Below are 21206 nucleotides of genomic sequence, written 5' to 3'. Positions count from 1 at the left end.
GCCTGTTTACTAACAGGGACTGGCTGGCGAGATCACATCACGCCAGTCCTTTTCCAGCTTCATTGGCTGCCAGTCCAGGTCCGGGCCCAATTCAAAGTGCTGGTATTTAAAGCCCTAAACGGTTTGGGGCCAGGTTATCTGAAGGAACGCCTCCTCCCATATGTACCTACCCGGACCTTAAGATCATCTACAGGGGCCCTTCTCCGTGAGCCCCTGCCAAAGGAAGTGAGGCAGGTGGCTACTAGGAGGAGGGCTTTCTCCGCTGTGGCACCCCGGTTGTGGAACGAGCTCCCCAGAGAGGTCCGCCTGGCGCCTACACTGTACTGCTTTCGTTGCCAGCTGAAGACCTTTTTATTCACTCAGTATTTTAACACTTAATTTTAACTTAAATTTAAATTTTACTGTTTTAACTCTGTATTTTAATCCTATATCAACTTTGCTGTGTGGTTTTATCCTGGTTGCGCTTTTTATACTGTATTTCGTAATTGTGTTTTAACCTGTTGGGTGTTTTACTGTGGTTTTAATTTTTGTGAACCGCCCAGAGAGCTTCGGCTATTGGGCGGTATAAAAATGTAATAAATAAATAAAATAAATAAGCTGTTGTAACCATTATTATTATTATTATTATTATTATTATTATTATTATTATTATTTCTTACCCGCCTCTCCATTTTGATTGAGGTGAGGAACAACAGTAAGTATAAGATACCTTCTCTCGTAGGGGGAGATGCTCCGGCCCCTTAATCATTTTAGTTGCCCTTTCCTGCACTTTTCCATCTCTATATATTTTTTTAAGGTGTGGTGGACCAGAACTGTACCACTGTTTAAATGTACAGAGGATATTTTACATCTTGTATAACACTGTATTTCTCATTCCTCCATTACTAATTTCAACAACAGTAAATGTCCAAACCGATCAACATATGCACCAGCTCTATACAAATTTTCAATTGGAATTCTACTGTTAAATTGGTTTTTCCAGATCTGTGTGTAAACTGCAAGTGGGGTACACCTGTTCTCTGACTTACTTGTGAAATAAAGGGATGTGAACCCATTAAAAATTACTTTTCCTTTGTAAAATCTGAGCTGGAAGGTTGGCTTCTCTACGATGGCAATATACCAAATCTTTTGGTACCAGGTGTCCACTGAAATTTCTCTGCTAACTTTCCTATGTCTCACAAAGATAGGATACTTTTAAAATGGAGTTGGCAGTTTTGTTATTATCCTAACACAGGAGTGTGAGAAACTTGCAAGCCTCCAGGTGTTACAGCCTACTGCTCCCACCAGCCATAGCCAGTGGTGAGAGATGATAGGAGCTATAGGCCAAAATATCTGGAGCCCACAATAATACACATGGCCATCCAAAGGGGCATCCCATAAGTCTATTAAATCCGGCGTCTAAAACTACCTAGCTGCACCACTGAACCTGAGCAACGTGAGAAGTGATTAGGGTTGCCATATTCTGAATCCACAAAACCGGAACAATTTTTTTGGGGTGTGTGTGTGTAGGATTTTTTTAAAAAACTGAGCAATATGTAAAGGTCTAGGGAAAGCCCCATTTTTCCATTAAAACATCAATGACTGTAAAACCAGACATCTTAAATTCACTGCAACTTACTTCCAAGTAACAGATTTGAGGCTTGCAAGCCAAATCCAAGGAGGTGCATTTTTGAAGGGCGATTTTGGGGGGAGTGACTTTCCTTTCCTTTCTCCCCTCTCTCCTTTCCTCTCCTTCACCCCCTTGTCATCCCCCACTCGCTCCCTCCCTCCTGTCCCTCACAAAACTCTCTTTCTTCCCCCACAAATAACCCAGCATCTCCGCCCCGCGCTAACCCTAAAGGTCTAACCACAACCAGCCAAGCTCACCAAACTCCTTTGCATTGCATGGGACTCAGGTAGCCGGAGGAGAGCACGTGCACCTTTCCTCGCTGTTGTTCCTCTTCTATGCGGGCGTAATAAGGTGAGTAACTCAGATGAGCCTGTGGAAGAGTGGTGATGCTCTGGAAAAGGCGCCAGATTGATGCGTCTTTTTCTCTGCTGCTGCCGCTCCACTGAGCAGGCTCAAGGCACCATTTTGGAGGTCAGAATTTCTCCGGCCAGCTGGACCAGGAATCCAGGATTCTTGCCCAGCCAGTCGGGACATTTCAGAATCTCCTGGAAAAACTCCATTCCCAGTTTTCTGGGACGTATGGCAACCCTAGAAGTGATGAGTACATGGATAGACAATGTACATGTATATCCTGCTGAATTTATTTATTTATTTATTACATTTTTATACCACCCAACAGCCGAAGCTCTCTGGGCAGTTCACAAAAATTAAAATTCTGCCCGCCTTGTCTACCAGCGGCAAAGTGGGATCCAACATTCTTGCGAGCCTCTGGAAGAGGGGGTGCAGAACGTGTGGTCTTCCAGATATTGGCCCTGTTCAGACAACACATTAACCATGTTTAGGCCACAAACCCTTTTGCAGCGAATGGTTAGCGTGTTTAAACCGTTGTTATTTAGCCATCATGGTTAGGAATGATTCACATGACACACTGGGCCTGTTCAGACGACACTTCAGGCTCTGTGGTTAGTGAAACTGTGGTTCTCTGGGGTGAGCACTAACCACAAGCCGTGCTGTTACACACAACACTTTAAACCAAGGTTATTTATTTATTTATTACATTTCTATACCACTCAACAGCCGGAGCTCTGCAGCCGCTAACCCTGCTGCAGACTGTGGTTAGTTAGGGTGACCATATGAAAAGGACAGGGCTCCTGTATCTTTAACGGTTGTGTTGAAAAGGGAATTTCAGCAGGTGTCATTTCTATATATGGAGAACCTGGTGAAATTCCCTCTTCATCACAACAGTTAAAGCTGCAGGTGCCCTGCCCGCTTTTAAATCTAGTATAGCTCCTGCAGCTTTAACTGTTGTGATGAAGAGGGAATTTCACAAGCTTCTCCATATATACAAATGACACCTGCTGAAATTCCCTTTTCTATGCAACAGTTAAAGATACAGGAGCCCCGTCCTCCTTTTCATATGGTCAGCCTAGGTTAGTGAGTGAGCAGGGTTTAGGAAAACGCATTGCACAAGACACCTTAAACCCTGCTGCTTAACCAAAAGCCTTAACCAACAGGTTTTAAGGTGTCTCCTGAACAGGGCCACGAAGTCATGGTTCACATGACATGCTAAACCATGTTTAGCTCAAAATGCTTCACCGTGGCTTAGCGTTATCGCCTCTTATTCCATGACTGCTAAGTTTGCTCAGGAATCTTTGTTGAGGAACTTTATCAATAACCTTTTGGAAGTCCAGGGCTTCATAATTTCTTTATATTTTGTATTGTTTTGAATGCTCCTTTCACTTCGTCCCACACTGTGGGGTGGGGTTTTAGCTTCATTATCTCTTCAAAGAAGAGAGTTGGAGTTACTGCCTGTCCCATGATTAAGACAGAATACATTGTTGGAAATGTTTTTATTAATGTTTTAGAAAGGTAGGTGCTAAAACGGCACACCATTAAGCACTATGATACGCCTATGATTTTTATTATTATTATTATTTATTTGTATCCCGGGCCTCAATACTGGGCCTCAAGGCGGCCTTACAAAAATTGAAAACATATACATTATAAACCTAGGAAAAGAAATGTACAAAAAAATTAAAAAATACAATATTCAAACACTAAACGTTTAAAACACATGACAATTTTACAAGTCCTTAACACAGATGGAGGACCAGATTATTCCGCAAAGGCCTGCCGGAACAAACAAGCTTTTGCCTGCTTCCGAAAGCGCGTCAAGGAGGGAGCCAGCCTAGCTTCCCCTGGAAGAGTTCCAGAGCAGCGGAGCAGCCACCGAGAAGGCCCTCTCCCATGTTCCCACCAAGCGCGCCTGTGAAGATGGTGGGACTGAAAGAAGGGCTTCTCCAGAAGATCTCAAAACACGGGCAGGCTCATAAGGGAGAATACAGTCTTTCAGATAACCTGGATACACATTTACTGTGTATCTTAAGTCACATTTAAGAACAGCAGTGCAGGCTTGGCTTCTCCTTTGGGTATTTCTTCTGCAACCCTACCTGCTCCTGGTAGGCCAGCTCAGGAGATGGGAGCTTAGGTCCTTGACTCACTTCTTAAAGTTGGCCCTCCAGGTAAAACAAGCAACCAAACAAATTATAGAAAATTAAGACTCTCAGCTCCCTAAACAATAGTTAATATTCCCCTTCTTATATGGATTTTTCATGTTTTTTAAGGGAGCAACACAGATCAGTGCTACACACTTTACATCTCAATGGTCTCACATTCAATCTGGAGAATGTCTAGTTTAAGAAAGATAAAGAGGAAAAAAGGATCCCAATTACAAGGGATTAGGATTTGCATGAAAACCTTTTATGTATTTTGTGCTTGCTGTTGTGCCCCGCCTCGATCCAATCGGAGAGGCGGGTAAGAAATAAATTATTATTATTATTATTGGATTGTTGCTACCTCTCACAATAGACAGTACTTGGCTACATATACAGAATCAGGCCCCGTTCAGAAGACACCTTAAACCACGGCTTTAACCACGGTGAATACGACTTTTTGCTTTATTCACCATGGTTAAAGCTGCGGTTTTAAGGTGTCTTCTGAACACAGCCCGGAGCTCCGGCTTAACCACCGTGGTTAAAGCCATGGTTTAAGGTGTCTTCTGAATGGTGCCAAAGAGGTCTAAGGAAGGGGCAGACAAAAAATGGAGTTTAGCTTCACTTCCCAATTCTTCTACCTTAAATGCTTTTGGATTGCTTCACAACCATCCGATACATGAGTTCGTGGCCCGCTTAAGATGTAGCAATTTTAGGCTGATAATACATGAAATTTCAGACTATTAGAACATAATTTGGATCAGACCAAGGGTCCATCTAGTCCAGTGGTTCCCAAAGTGGGCGGTACTGCCCCCTTGGGGGCGGTGGGATTGCATAAGGGGGCGTTAAGAGGCAAGGGGGCAGCAGGGGGGCACTAAGAGGCAAAGGGGCAGCAGGGGGGCGCTCAAGGTGGTCTTTTCTGAGAAACGCCTCTCCAGAAGGTCCTAAAACCCAGGGACATTTTTTATGGGAGAAGGTAGTTTGGACCCAAGCCATATAGGGGAAGAATCCACACATGTATGAATACATGTATTAGTCCTTTTAACGGTGAATTGAAATGTTTCAAAAGCACCAAAACGCTAATGAAGAGAAATACTCTGCTTGGTGTGCCCCGCCATGCCGGCTGCAAAACAGAGGCGTTCACTCTCTTTTCCCTCCCTCGGCAAGCCTGCGGCGGGTGCTTTGGATTTTGAATAAATATTCAATTAATTGTTACTGTTTTGAATTTTATTGTGATTATCTTCCTTAGTGGGTCATTGAAAACTGCTATTCTGAATAATGATTTTTATAGTGAAGGGTAGGGGGCACTGGGCATGAGTTTGTGGAACCAAGGGGGCAGTGACCTGAAAAAGTTTGGGAACCACTGATCTAGTCCAACATTGTGTTCACACAGTAGCCAACCACTGCCCACAGAAGACCCACAAGAAGGACATGAGTGCAACAGCATCTTCTCACCCATATTTCCCAGCAACTGGTGTACACAGGCATTTTGTCTCCGATATTGGAGGTAGCATAGAACGGTCAGGACTATTAGCTCTGTTAATCTCCTACAAGGCTTCTGTGACTAAACTTTTTCCAACGTTCAAGACACTCAACAACTTCTTTATTCTTTGTGAGATCTCTGATGTCAGAATAATTCACCCTTTTGGGAAAAGTTCATCTCGCACTCTGGTCACTCAAAAGGTTTAACTCCATTATGGATTCTGTGATGTAACTAACACCAAACATTATTTCCGTGCAAACCTTTTCTCACGCTCAGGACACTCAAAAGGTTTATGAGTCTTCCGGTGTCTCGTCAAATGTGATTTCTGCGCAAAGCTTTTTTCACACTCAGGACACTCATAAGGTTTCTCTCCAGTATGGATTCTCTGATGTGACACCAAATGTGATTTCTCTGTGAACCTTTTCTCACAGTAAGGGCACTCATAAGGTTTCTCTCCAGTATGAATTCTCTGATGTAACCTCAAATGTTCTTTCCGTGTGAAACTTTTCTTACACTCAGGACATTTATAAGACCTCTTTCCAGTATGAGTTCTCCGGTGTCTTGTCAAATTTGATTTCCAATTGAAGTTTTTTTCACACTCAGGACACTCAAAACCTTTCTCTCCAGTATGGATTCTCTGATGTGACACCAAATGTCCTTTCCGTATGAACCTTTTCTGACACTCAGGACACTCAAAAGCTTTCTCTCTAGTATGTGTTCTTTGATGTCTCAGCAATTCAGATCTCAAAGAGGGGCTTCTCTTATACTCAAGACATTGATAACGTTTCTGTCCATTATGAAACCCCTGTCTGCTCCATATACAGCTTTGCCCACATTTAAGGCAATAGTAAGGTTTATCTCCTGCATGGCTGCTCTGATGTCTAAGCTGGTCAATGCTCTGATGGAAGTCTTCCCCATTCTCTGGGCGTTTGTGTGATTTCTTTCTAGCACGGCTTAGTTGCTGTTGATCGTAATCTAGTTTCTGCTGGGAGTTCTCCCCCAATACGGGACATTCAGATGGGTTCATCCCCAGATGTTTCAGAACAAGTCCTGATTTGTGGCAATCCCTTCTGCTACATGTGGAGAACGATGGCTTTTCCTCCTCCTTCTGCATTGTGTTTGGTTTGCTACAGGCAGCTTCAAGGTCTTCTGCAACCTCTGCAGATGCATTCCCAGATTTTAGAGGATCCTTCACACACCCATTGCTGGACTCGTGCATTTCAGGTGTCACGACCATATTGCCTTGATTTATCTCAGGTACTCGCTTGGGCTTATTTCCTTCACTCTGAATATTCTCCACCTGGTGCTGACGTCCCTTCCCGACACCTACAGAGACAGAGAGAGCAATTTTGTCCATGCTCTGGTGACCCCTTTTCTACACACCTGCAATCTCCTTCCTGTCAGCTTCTCCCCTGTTCTTATTACACTTCTCAGAGGGAGTCGATTCACATATATTGCTCAGCAAAGATTTAGGCCTTAGCTAGGCCAGTTTCCTAATCAGCAAGCCAGCGAACAGCAGAGCGGCAGCTGTTTTATTTATTATTTTATTTATTTAAAACATATGTATCCCGCCCTATAACATTTAAGATCTCAGGGCGGCAGACAAAAGCATACAGTATAAAACAATAAATATGCACAATTAAAAACAAATTAAACTAGGGTGACCCTATGGAAAGGAGGACAGGGTGCCTGTATCTAACAGTTGTACTGAAAAGGGAATTTCATCAGGTGTCATTTGTAGGCATGCAGCACCTGGCGAAATACCCTCTGCATGACAACAGTTAAAGCTGCAGGAGCCCTGGCCTTCTTTGTATCTGGTGAAGAGGGCAGAGCTCCTGTAGCTTTAACTATTGTGATGAACAGAGAATTTCACTAGGTGCTGCATGCATACAAATGACACCTGCTGAAATTCCCTTTTCTATACCACTGTTAAAGATACAAGAGCCCTGTCCTCCTTTTCATATGGTCATCCTAATTAAACCATGAACAAGTTAAAACAATATCTAATTTAAAGGCAGTCAAAGCGGTTAAAACAATGTGCCAATAGTGAATTTAACCATCAAAGACTTTGTTAAAAAGCCATGTTTTTACTTGGTGTCGAAATGAAATCAGTGTTTTCACTAGTTGGGCCTCCAAGGGGAGGGCATTCCACAGTTGGGGCGCCACAACAGAGAAAGCCCTCTCCCTTGTCCCATCATAGAGTATATGTTGTGTTTTGACTGCAATTGTGGCTCAGCTCTGCAGCCAGCTAAAACAGCCCACAGTGACCACCACACAAGACAATAACACTTGATGGGTTAAATAATGCACTCTGCAGACCCTGGGTTATCAGAGTGGTTTATTTTGGCCAAATAAGCCTTCATGGGTTAAAAAAAACCTCCCAGCAGACAACAGGATAAGCCATGATGGGTTAATTAAGCCCAGTCTTAGAATACCACGTACTGTCCCGATCACACCTGTAAAAAGGTATTATAGAGTTGGAAAAAGGGCAGAGAAGGGCAGCTAAATTGATCAAGAGGCTCCCCTTTGAGGGAAGGTTACAACAGCTGGGATTGTTTACATTGGAGAAACGTCAAGTAAGGGCCGACATGATAAGAGGTGTACAAAATAATGCACGGTGCGGAGAATGTGGACAGGAAGACATGTTTCTCTCTCTCTCTCTCTCTCTCAATGAGGTCATCCCATGAAGCTGCTTGGCAGGAGATTCAGGACAGATAACAGGAAACAGCGAATAACTAAACTATGGAATTCGCTATTGTAAGGGAAGGGTAGGGGTTAACTGGGATCTGAGACTGAAGTGGTTTTAATTGCATTTTATGGTTTCGTAGGAAGATAAGGATGCCAGGCCAGCTGTCTGGGGGAGAAGAGGCCGGAGCCAGGCCGGCCATATCTGTCACTGGCCTTGAGTGATTAAGCATCCTGGTCGAAAGGTGTGAAGACACTCCAAGAATCAAAGCTGGAGGGAGGGGGGGGGGAAAGGAGAGAAAAGAAAGCATAAAAATCCCCCTGCGAAAGCAACAGGGCGGTTGTCGGCTGGAAGGAGAACGTGGGTAACGTAAGAATTATTAGAGTTAGTTATATTGCCTGTACTGGGTTCTTATGTATGCATGCTTTTTATTGAACTTTTACCTTGCCTGTCCCATGTAACCCTACCCTTTTCCTAAATAAAAAGGTCTTAAACCTCACGTTGTGGGCTGAGAGTGTCTGTGCCTGGGGATCCGTGCTAAATCCAGTAAGAAACCATCTGGGTGCTCTTCCTTTACAGCTATCACAAGACACAGTGATGGGCACCAATATGGATGGCTTTAAAAGGGGGTTACAGAAATTCACAGAGGACAACGCTATCCATGGCTACTAGTCTTAATGGCTACGTGCTACCTCCTGGATTGGAGGCAGTATGCCTATGTACACCAGTTGCTGGGGAACATGGGTGGGAGTGTGCTATTACACTCAAGTCCTGTTACGGGTTTCCCATGGACAGCTAGTTGGCCATTGTGTGAACAGAGTGCTGGACTGAATGTCCCCTTGGTGTGATCCAGCATCACTCTTATGTTCATGTTTTCTCACATTAAAACCATTCAGCAACTTCTCTGTCCTTTATGAATTCTCTGATGTTTGAGCCATTTATATTTCTGAGAAAAGTTTCTTCCACACTCAGAACATTTGAAAGGTTTCCCTCCAGTATGAGAGCTCAGGTGTCTCCTCAAATGCGATTTCCATATAAAGCTTTTCTCACACTCAGGGCACTCATGAAGTTTCTCTCCAGTATGATTTCTCTGATGTGACATCAAAAGTGATTTCCATTATCACACTCAGGGCACTCATAAAGTTTCTCTCCACTGTGAGTTTTCTGATGGGATTTCAAACGTGATTTCTCTAGGAACCTTTTCTCACACCCAGGTCACTCAGAAGGTTTCTCTCCAGTATGACTTCTCTGATGTAACGTCAAATGTTCTTTCCGTGTGAAACTTTCCTTACACTCAGGACATTCATAAGACCTCTTTCCAGTATGAGTTCTCCGGTGTTTTACCAAATTTGATTTCCATTTGAAGTTTTTTTCACACTCAGGACACTCATAAGGTTTCTCTCCAGTATGATTTCTCTGATGTGACATCAAACGTGATTTCTCTATGAACCGTTTCTCACAGTAAGGACACTCATAAGGTTTCTCTCCAGTATGAATTCTCTGATGTAACCTCAAATGTTCTTTCCGTGTGAAACTTTTCTTACACTCAGGACATTCATAAGACCTCTTTCCAGTATGAGTTCTCCGGTGTCTTATCAAATTTGATTTCCAATTGAAGTTTTTTTCACACTCAGGACACTCAAAACCTTTCTCTCCAGTATGGATTCTCTGATGTCTCAGCAATTCAGATCTCAAAGAAGGGCTTCTCCTATCCTCTCCTTCATTCTGAGTATTCTCCACCTTGAGCTGACATCTCCTCCTGACACCTGCAGAGACAGAGAGAGGAATTTTGTCCATGCTCTGGTGATCCTTTTCTACACACCTGCAATCTCCTTCCTGATGGCTTTCCCCAAAAGAATGTCGTGATTCTGGTGAAAATCCTCTGAGAAATGTTGAGTAACAAGATGCTCAATTGCCAAAAAACAGTGAAAAACATAAATCTTGGACTTTCTTATGAAACAGAAGTGACCTTTTCTATTGTATAACTTGAAACAATTACATCTTTCCCAATTTGAGGGCTTTAGATATTTTTTTGAAGTGCCAGCATCTTTTTTGCTCTTCTCTTCCTTCCATCCGATATTTTATCCGCTTCCATGTATGGATTTATTTATGGATGGAATTATTGCAAAATTAAGATTGAAACTCTACATCTTCATTTCCCACCTTTCCATACTTTACGCTACATAAACTCTAGGTGGTGCTGTGGTATGTTGGAATAATGTAACTATGCTAGTGGGGAGAAATACTGGATTTCCGCCCCCCCCCTCGCTCTAACCCCCCATGAAATTGCTTTTGAAAAAAACAGAAGCAAAACTGCCACTGACCATTGATACGCCAGCTGCGCTCCTTCCTAGAGTTGGAAGACCTAAAGATGGTAGTACATGTGCTAGTAACTTCGAGGTTGGACTTCTGCAATGCGCTCTACATAGGGCTACTTTTGTGCCTAGTCCGGAAACTTCAACTAGTTCAAAATATGGCAGCCAGGCTGGTCACTGGCACACCTAGGCGTGACCATATCACACCAGTTTTAAAATCTCTTCACTGGCTGCCAATTAGTTTCCAAGCGAAGTATAAAGTGTTGGCTATCATCTTTAAAGCCCTACATGGTTTGGGTCCAGGCTACCTGCGGGATCGGCTTCTCCCATACAATTTGCCCTGTATACTCAGGTCCTCTCGGCCTTTTGGCTAAGATCAAGTGTAGTGTGTGTGTGTGTGTGTGTGTGTGTGTGTAGTATCTCTGAGAAGAATTTCCTTTAGCCAGCCAAAATTAGGCTGACACGTATTACCCAGAGGACCGTCTCTTCTGCTGCTCCCAGACTGTGGAATGGCCTGCCGGAGGAGATTCATCAACGTAACAGACTTTTAGCATTTATTTTATTTATTTATTTATTACATTTTTATACCGCCCAATAGCCGAAGCTCTCTAGGCGGTTCACAATTTAAGAAAGCTATAAAGACTGATCTCTTCCGGCAGGCCTATCCAGTAGAATTTTAGGATGCTTTTAGGATGTTTTTAGGATGTTTTAACAATGTATACTATGTTTTTAATCAATATTTTATGTATTTTATACTTACTGTTGTTCCCCACCTCGATCAAATTGGAGGTGGGTAAGAAATACTTTTTTAATTATTATATTTATTATTATTATTATTATTATTAAAGCTCTCATGAACAAACGTAAGCGAGGGATGATATGGTCTCAGTGAAAACCTCATCTAGAAAAGATCAGAGAGGGTACGCAAGGGAGAAACCTGTGAGCAAGAGAGATTGTGTACAAGAGAGAAACCTGAGGGTGGGGGGGGGTGTCATTTGCTTCTCTGCCTCAGTCAGCAAAATGTCTTGGGGGCAGCGCTATAAAATAACGTTATTAGAGAGCTGGAAAAGCTGCACAAAGGGACAACCAAGGTTATTAGTGGATTGGAGCAACTACCCAATGAGAAAATGTTGGGCAGTTTAGGAAAAAAAAAAGGTTCAGAGACAACAAGGCCGACTAGCCAGTGAAAAATCCCATTTTTTAGCTTGGAAAAAAGGCAAGTAAGAGCGGGTGATCAACCAGGATGATCAGGGGTCTGGAAACAAAGCCCTATGAAGAGAGACTGAAAGAACTGGGCATGTTTAGCCTGGAGAAGAGAAGATTGAGGGGAGACATGACAGCACTCTTGAAATACTTGACAGGTTGTCACACAGAGGAGGGCCAGGATCTCTTCTCGATCCTCCCAGAGTGCAGGACACAGAATAACGGGCTCAAGTGACAGGAAGCCAGATTCCAGCTGGACATCAGGAAAAACTTCCTGACTGTTAGAGCAGTGCGACAATGGAATCAGCTACCTAGGGAGGTTGTGGGCTCTCCACACTAGAGGCCTTCAAAAGGCAGCTGGACAAGCATCTGTCAGGGATGCTTTAGGGTGGATTCCTGCATTGAGCAGGGGGTTGGACTCGATGGCCTTATAGGCCCCTTCCATCTCTACTATTCTATGATTCTATGATAGAGAGGTATAAAATTATGCATGGTGTAGAGATTCAGAAAACATGGATTCTCTGATGAGCAAAACTTTTTTCTCATATTTAAGGCATCCAACAACTTCTCTATCCTTGGTGAGTTCTCTGATGTCTGAGCAATATATCCTTCCAAGGAAAGTTTATCTCATACTCTGGACACTCATAAGGTTTCTCTCCAGTATGAGTGCTCAGGTGTCTCATCAAATGTGATTCCCATGTGAATCTTTTTTCACACTCATGACATTGGCTCAGTTCGAATGACACGTTTCTCAACAGTGGTTTAAGAACTCCCCAGTGGAGTTTTTACACCACCGTTGAGAAATGTGTTGTCTGGCGGGAAAACTCCATGCAACAGTGGAGGTTTTTTTTTAAAAAAAAACACAACACCTCCATAAAGGAGTTCCTGCACAACCATTGTGTTGTGTGTTGTGTGGCGGGCTCCATGGTGTTTTCCATTGCACTTTTCCCACTGGCTACAAATTTCCCTGGCAAGAGCAGTGAAAGGAGTGAGCTGCCGGGATTGTGTTTTTTGCAGCAATGGCTGATGGGATAGCATCGGGAGGCCCGGGTGAGGAGAGAAGGCAGAGGAACTGTCAATCAAATGTCGTGATGGATTTTACTCAATTCCACAGTACCCCACAGTCACATCACGGTGGAGTTAGAACATGTTGGGTGGGGAGTAACTCCTAGAAACTCAACTGCTGAGTGGAGTTTTCACACTGCGTTGACTGCCGTGTTGTCTGAACTCAGCCATTCATAAGATTTCTCTCCAGTATGACTTCTCTGATGTGACATCAAAAGCTTTTTCTGTATAAAGTGTCTCCCATACTTCAGTATGAATTCTTTGATGTTCAACAAATCAGATCTCCAAGAGAGGTTTCTGCCACTCTCAAGACTTTGATAACGTTTTTGTCCAATATGAATTCTGTGACATTTCATCAACTATCTGCTGCATGTACATTTTGGCCCACATTTAGGGCAATCCTAAGTTTTCTCTCTTGCATGGCTGCTCTGGTGTCTAAGCAGGTTAACTCTCTTCACTATTTTCTCAGTGAAGAGAGAAGCAAACATACAAGAAAGGAATCTTGTATGTTGGCTTCAATGTTGATCATGATCTGATTGGTTCCCCTAAATATGTTTCAATACAAGCTTTGATTTGATATTTGGAGAACAAGGACTTTCCCTCCCTTCTCTGGACTGTGTTTGTTTTGCTAAAAGGAGTTCCATGACTTTCAAAAATTCACTAAATTCATCCCAAGCTTTTTCAGGCTCCTTCCCCTTCCCTCTGTTTGACTCACGTCTTTCCTCGTGCATGTCAGCTGCCACGTGCAGATTCTCTTGGCTCATCTGCGGGGCTGTCTTCGGTATTTCCTCCGGCTCATATCCTCCGTACGGAGAATTCTCCATCTTCAGCTGACCACCCGTCTCCTCACCTGCATAGACAGATATAGAAATTTTGTCCAAATTTGGGCTACCTCTTTTCCGGACTCCTGCAACTTCCTTCCTACTGGCTTTCCCCCTTCTGCTGTTATCTCCCTTTCCATCTGATTTAGGATGTGTCTGCTATATTCATCTTTGTTTCGTTTCATAAATAACGGCTCTTCTCAGCTATTGTCCAAGACTATATAGACCCAGTTTGCATATTACACTGGTAAACTGTGGCTTAATTAACCTTATTTGTTTTGCATAAACTATGGTTAGTTGTTGGGTTAACTTTGGGTTGTTTAACCCACGAACAACCCAGTGTTTGGTTCTCATATCACACAACAACCTACGATCAAGTCAACTGAAAGTTATGCAAAAGCGGAAGCAGCTTTTGGGTTAATTAACTGGGTTAATCATGGGTTAATTAACTGTGTCATGCAGTCTGGCCCATAGAGAGCTAATCAGACACTTCACGCTTTAAGCAGCAGGCACTCATCACATACTTCCACTTACCTCACAAATTAATCATTACCTTCCATAGCAAAATATTTCAGGGCACTTAACACTTTAAAGATATTTATAATTCCTTCTTACTTCTATTCTCTTTTGTGTCTTGTGTGACCTTTCTCTTCTCCCAGGCATTTAACAGCATTTAAGTTGTGTGTGTTTTTTAATGGATCCCAGAACTATTGTTGTTGAAAATGGATACTGTTTTATACTGTTGTTTTAATATTTTTTTGATGGTTTTAAATTTTGTACACTTTTTTTAATGTCCACTGTTTTTAACTTTTGTAAACCGCCCAGAGAGCTTCAGCTATGGGGCGGTATATAAATTTAATATTGTATTGTATTTCTTTATTTACAGTCAACAGACCAATATAAAACAAGAAGATACACCATTATATAAAACAGTACAAAGTAGGGATAAAAAAAGAAGAGGGAGTGTTACAAAACCACTAAAGATACTAGATTGTTATTTAATAAATAATATATATATATATAAATAAATTGTCTGTTCAATTGTATGTTCTTGACTGGGAGCTTTTTAAAACAACAACTACAACAATTGTATTCTACAGATCCTAACACAACTTTAGACACTTTATCAATCAATTTTTCAAAATCTATTTATGAGTTATTTTCTAACACACATACATTTACCATTTGAAGGGGAAACTATTTCTGCCGATCTTTCTATCTGCTCTTTCAAATACAAATGACGGCTGCTAATGCTGCGTGTGTTTACTGACTGGAAGAGACGCTCACCTGAAGGCGGCATGCTCCCATCATCCTCTTGCAGGACTTGCCAGAAAATGGTGTGTTGGCCTGGTGGCACTGGAGTCTGTTTAACCACGTGCAAAGAGGCACCTGTCTCCTTAAGGGATATCAGTCCCTGCAAACAAGAAAACAAATTTCCCACTATTCCCCATGAAATCGTGTTGCACAAGAAACAGCGTGAACATATTGACCTGCTGCATACATAATACTAACCTAGCAGTCTTCAACTGGTCCAGATTCAAGACCCACCTCAAACTCCCAACCTGCAACATGGGTCCCACTTTCACAATTTTTCTTTTGAATTATACTTAATAGTCCCTAATGCCGTGACCCATCTGGACTGATCTTGCGACCCACTTTTGGGTCATGACTTACCGGATGAAGACCGCTGTGTTAACCCATGGTTCATTTAACCCATGTGTTGTTGAATTCCGGCTATTATCATAGCCATGATAATAAACTATGGGTTGTTACCAACAAAGAACCCAGAAAGAGAACCCACAGGGCCTGTTTGCACATCATGACACCCCACTGTGCCAGGTGCCCTTTTTAGAGTGCTCACAGGTGCTTGGCTTGTCATGTCGTGTGAACCTAGATGGCTGGGGTAGCTTGATTATTATTATTATTATTTATTTATATAGCACCATCAATGTACATGGTGCTGTACAGAGTGAAACAGTAAATAGCAAGACCCTGCCGCATAGGCTTACATTCTAATAAAATCATAATAAAACAATAAGGAGGGGAAGAGAATGCAAACAGGCACAGGGTAGGGTAAAACTAACAGTATAAAGTCAGAACAAAATCAAGTTTTAAAAGCTTTAGGAAAAAGAAAAGTTTTTAGCTGAGCTTTAAAAGCTGCGGTTGAACTTGTAGTTCTCAAATGTTCTGGAAGAGCGTTCCAGGCGTAAGGGGCAGCAGAAGAAAATGGACGAAGCCGAGCAAGGGAAGTAGAGGCCCTTGGGCAGGCGAGAAACATGGCATCAGAGGAGCGAAGAGCACGAGCGGGGCAATAGTGTGAGATGAGAGAGGAGAGATAGGAAGGAGCTAGACAGTGAAAAGCTTTGTAGGTCAACAGGAGAAGTTTATATTGGATTCTGAAGTGAATTGGAAGCCAATGAAGAGATTTCAGAAGTGGAGTAACATGGTCAGAGCGGCGAGCCAAGAAGATGATCTTAGCAGCAGAGTGGTGAACAGAAACCAACGGACTGATGTGAGAAGAAGGAAGGCCAGAGAGAAGAAGGTTGCAGTAGTCCAACCGAGAAATAACCAATGCATGAACAAGAGTCTTGGCAGAAGAGACAGACAAAAATGATCGAATCCTGGCAATATTATACAGGAAAAAACGACAGGATTTAGCTACTGCCTCAATATGAGGAATAAAGGAGAGCGAGGAATCAAATATAAAGCCAAGACTACGAGCTTCCTTGACCGGAGAGAGCGTGACATCGTTGACAGTAAGAGAGAATGAGAGGTGAGGAGAAGGTTTAGGAGGAAAAACAAGCAATTCAGTTAAATAATTGAGGGTTAAATAATCCTCCAATAACGCTAAAACAAGCTGGGGTCATTAAAAATGATGCCCATGGGCACCCATCAGTCCCCATGGGTGAATTAAGTCATGGTGGACTGCTGTATCATGTAAACTAGGTCACATTATGTTGTTGGCTTGTGAACTTTGGATTGCTTAAACCATGGGTTGTTGTTATGACCCAGAACCATGGGTTGTTCATTGGTTGTTTCACTAGACTACAGAGGTGGCAGGCAAGGGCTGTAAAACAAACACCACCACTCTACGAGCCAGTACTCCAGCACCGCAAAGGAATTTGGGATACAAGGCGACAGCGGGTGAAGGAGGAGAAAACAGGGACTGAGAAAATAAACCCCAGTTTGTTCAGTAGTCTGCCAGTCAATTTTTAGATAGGTCAATAAACCATGGGTTAACTATGCATTAAATAAACCATGGGTTAGCATCATGTATGGATCAGTTCACAGACTCAAGACCAAATCCTTTGCTTCCAAAATCCAGAACTATTGATTAAGTTCCTAACCCTCAATCCATTTGTACAAATATAATGAAACACTGGAGAAAACCCACTCTTTGGGCATAGTTTAATTACCCTGATTTAAGCACACAAGAAGGCAGTTAATGTAGACTGAATACAAGCTCCTAAGCAACCACTTGTTTGGTCACCCATGGAAAATGAATGGGTCACCTTCAGGTCACCTGGCAGGAAGTTTTTATAAACGAAGAGGATTGTTTTCTATGATATATATCAGTATATCATAGAATCATAGAATAGCAGAGTTGGAAGGGGCCTACAAGGCCATCGAGTCCAACCCCCTGCTCAATGCAGGAATCCACCCTAAAGCATCCCTGACAGATGGTTGTCCAGCTGCCTCTTGAAGGCCTCTAGTGTTAGAGAGCCCACATCCTCCCTAGGTAACTGGTTCCATTGTCATACTGCTCTAACAGACAGGAAGTTTTTCCTGATGTCCAGCCAGAATCTGGCTTCCGTGTCCTACACAAATGCTATATTAATTTGTATTCATCATGCTCTGACTGATGAGCAATCAGACTGGCCTTTTGGTTAAAGACACTGTAGAGAAATGTCTTCTAACATGGCATTAATAGTTTACGGTGGCAGAGTGGGCATGACCTGGTCCATCCCTGTACATGCATATCCATTCACAGGCACTTGCATTGGATACCTGAAACTTGTTATAGAAATAACTATTAAAATGCAAAACATAACAACTTGAACACATTTCTACAAAAATGATTTACCAGGGAGAGGAGGAGATGGAGCCAGTAGTGTATATATCCTGTTAGCCTCTCAGGAATAGCCCTAGCCTTATATATATAGTAAATGGACCCTCCAGGTAATTACGTACCTCACTTAATCCAGCTTTGGCTGTTTCCTGTCCTTCTGAAGGAAGCCATGAACTGGAGTGACTCAGATATTTGATTTCACCGCCTGTGAAAGATGGAAGGGAGATCTTAGAAGGGGAACCGTTCTGTCCCTTAATCCTTAGGGTGACCAGATGCGAAGGAGGACATATTTCCTGCATCTTTAAGAGTTGCGTACAAGAGGAAAATTTGGCAGATGCCTCTTGTGATGCAGGACGAGGAAAAATACGCCCCTTCCAAAAATCTTCCTTTTTACAAGGTCACCTTACAAGACTATATTTGGCAGACGTGGCTTTTTAACAAAGCCTTGGCTGAGTTCACCAAGCCTGTACATCGTTTTAAATTTATTTATTACATTTTTATACTGCCCATCAGCCAAAGCTCTCTAGGCAATGCACAATTAAAAGCCATAAAATATAACAAGTATAAATTTAAACATTAAAAAGTTAAAAAGGCAATATAAAACCAGCTACATTAAAAACCAGGGAAAGCCTGTGTTAAAAGGTATGTCTTCAGGAGGCGTTTAAAAGATATTACGTTTTCCACCTCCTGAACCGCAAGAGGGAGGGTCCTGCAGAGGGTGGGGGCCCCCACAGAGAAGGCATCTCGGGATGGCCAGTAGGACCTTCTCTGAGGATTGTAGTTGTCATCTGGGGCCAGATCTACACTACTGCTTTAAAGCGCTTTATAACAGTTATAAAGTGCTTTAACTGCTTTAAAGCGCTTTAAAACTGTTATAAAGCACTTTAAAGCAATAGTGTAGATCCGGTTCAGGTGTATATAAGGGAAGGCGGCCTGCTAGGTATCCTGGTCCCAAGTTGTTTAGGGCTTTGTAGGATAACAACATAACCTTGTATGTTGCTCGGTAGCTAACAGTTAGCCAGTGCAGTTCTTTTAATACAGGTTTTATGTTGGCAGAGCTATTAAAACAACTGGGCAGAGCTAATTGTTTTAACTGGTTTTACTATACAGGTTTTGCTTATTAATGGTTTTAGCTTATTAATGGTGTATATTTATTGTTTTACATTGTTTGTAGGATTTTATCTGTACGCCGCCCTGAGATCCTTGTGATATAGGGCAGGACACAAATGTAGTAATAATAATAATAATAATAATAATAATAATAATAAGAAGAAGAAGAAGAAGAAGAAGAAGAAGAAGCAGCTATCTCATAATGGACTTTATTGGGACCCTCCCACTCTTAAATTGTTGTGTTCACATGCAATGGTAAATCATAATTTAGGTATGTGATATGCGCCAGGCAGGCTTCAGCTTCAATTTGGCAGACTCCTGGGTTGTCATTAGATCTGAACCACAAATAAATTCTAGTTTCCTAACAACCACAAAAACATTCAAGGCTATTAAGTCAATTTGTTTAGCAATTGACTGCAGTTTATTTTTGCACAGGCACATTTTTACTTATACACGTAAGGCTAAATGATCCATTATCTGCAAATTCACCTTATACGTGATAGGGACTTCAAAGATTCCTGTTTTGACCTAGCAGCTCAGGTCTTGCAAAGCTTAATACAACAACCTTGCAGAGGAGCTCTCTTGCAGAAGATTATTGTTTTAGTGTATCTCATTAAGTTCAATGGGAGTTACTCCTCGGTAAATGTGTATAGGATTGCAGCCTGAGTTATTCATTTTCTTGAAAATTGATTTACTTCTTGTATATTTGCATGTCTAAATAATTAAGACATTTTAGCGAGACTTTTGTTAATATCACAAATATTTGTATGCCTCTTTATTCTACTGATGCTGCTTTCCCTATCCCCTGCATGACATTTTATAACTGCCAACATTTCCTTTTCTACAAGCCAAGGCTCCTGCAGATCTGATCACCCTAATAATCACAAAACAATAACTCAGTGAATCCTTACCCATCACATTAATCCCACCAACACTGTTCTGTTTGGTGTCTTCGTAGATCTGTCCCTGAACAGCATCCAAAAGTTCCTTCTCTGTATCGAGGGAATCCATGGATTCCTCCTGCAACATCCCCTGAAACAGTGAGGACAATCCCACTCAGATCATATGTGAAAGACTGGGAATAACATAATTTAGGTATGTGCAATGCACCAGGCTCACATGTCGTCGTCCCCCACCATGACTGGAAGGAGGAAGAGCAGGTATTAACATTTAACGTTGTTTTATTTATTTATTTATTTAATTAATTACATTTATATACCGCCCCACAGCCGAAGCTCTCTGGGCGGTTTACAATGGTTTTATTATGGTTTTAATTTTTGTGAACCACCCAGAGAGCTTCGGCTATTGGGCGGTATACAAATGTAATCAAGCAAGCAAGCAAGCAAGCAATTTAAAGCGCTAAACGGCTTGGGGCCAGGCTATCTGAAGGAATGCCTCCTCCCATATGTACCTGCCCGCACCCTAAGGTCATCCTCAGGGGTCCTTCTCCGTGAGCCCCTGACAAAGGAAGTGAAGCAGGTGGCTGCCAGGAGCAGGGCCTTCTCTGCTGTGGCACCCTGGCTGTGGAATGAGCTCCCTAAGGAGGTTCGCCTGGCACTTACCAAAAATCCACATTCTATGTACTTCGACAGACTCTGGGAATTAAATATTAAAACCTCACCTGCCATTGTCCTGTCTCCGTCTCTTTCTGGCCCATCAGGAAGTCCTCGGCCAGGGCCACGGCCTGGGAGCAGGTGTCCGGCCCTCCTGCCCGGATCCAGCCCTGGAGGTCCACTGGCAGGCTGGCCAGGAACTGCTCCAGGATCAGCAGCTCCAGGATCTGCTCCTTGCTGTGTCTCTCCGGCTTCAGCCACTGCCAGCAAAGCTCCTGGACTTGGCTGTGAATCCTTCGGGGGTCTCTGACCTCCTGGCAGCAGAATTGCCTGAAGTGCTGGCGCTGCGCCTCCATCCTCAGGGCTTCCCCTCGCAAGATGGCCGCCTTCACTTTCCCATAGTCCTCCTGATCTCTGGCTTCCAGGCTGCCAAAGGCCTCTTCTGCTTCCCCAGTCAGGGCTGGCAGGAGCCGGGCCGCCCACTCTCCTCTCGGCCACCGGCAGGCCTTGGCCACTTGCTCAAAGGAGGCCAGGAAGGCCTTGGTGTCATCCCAAGGTGTGGCTTCCGGCAGCTGAAGGTTCCCCCATGCTGAGTGTGGAGACTGCAGTGTCTTCAGGAGCTCCTGCCATTGGGCTTCCCAGCGCTGTTGCATCCCTTGGCATGGCTCTCCTTCGGTCTCTTGCGACCCTCTCCATCCTGGTCTCTCCATCCTGTATTCAGGATGGACCACATTGGTCGATTTTCCTGCTCCTTCTTGTCTCTCTTCTACCTCTGGTCCTGCAGACTCCCCTTGCTTCAT

General features: G+C 43.0%; 1 protein-coding gene across 1 annotated transcript in view; it reads right to left on the bottom strand.

The window, feature by feature from the left end:
- LOC134395622 (zinc finger and SCAN domain-containing protein 21-like) overlaps positions 1-21206 on the bottom strand; it is a 22918-nt gene extending 1712 nt beyond the window's left edge. Inside the window, exons 1-4 of the mRNA XM_063121781.1 lie at positions 20475-21206; positions 15165-15167; positions 14857-15088; positions 13569-13703 (exon numbers count right to left, since the gene is read on the bottom strand). Coding sequence (XP_062977851.1) covers positions 13569-13703; positions 14857-15088; positions 15165-15167; positions 20475-21206 — 1102 coding nt within the window. The remainder of the gene's footprint in view (positions 1-13568; positions 13704-14856; positions 15089-15164; positions 15168-20474) is intronic.

This window comes from Elgaria multicarinata, chromosome 3, assembly GCF_023053635.1.
Source record: "Elgaria multicarinata webbii isolate HBS135686 ecotype San Diego chromosome 3, rElgMul1.1.pri, whole genome shotgun sequence".
In the NCBI taxonomy this organism is placed as follows: Eukaryota; Metazoa; Chordata; class Lepidosauria; order Squamata; family Anguidae; genus Elgaria; species Elgaria multicarinata.
Note: the sequence above shows the minus strand (reverse complement) of the source record. Positions and strands in the feature narration are given on the sequence as shown.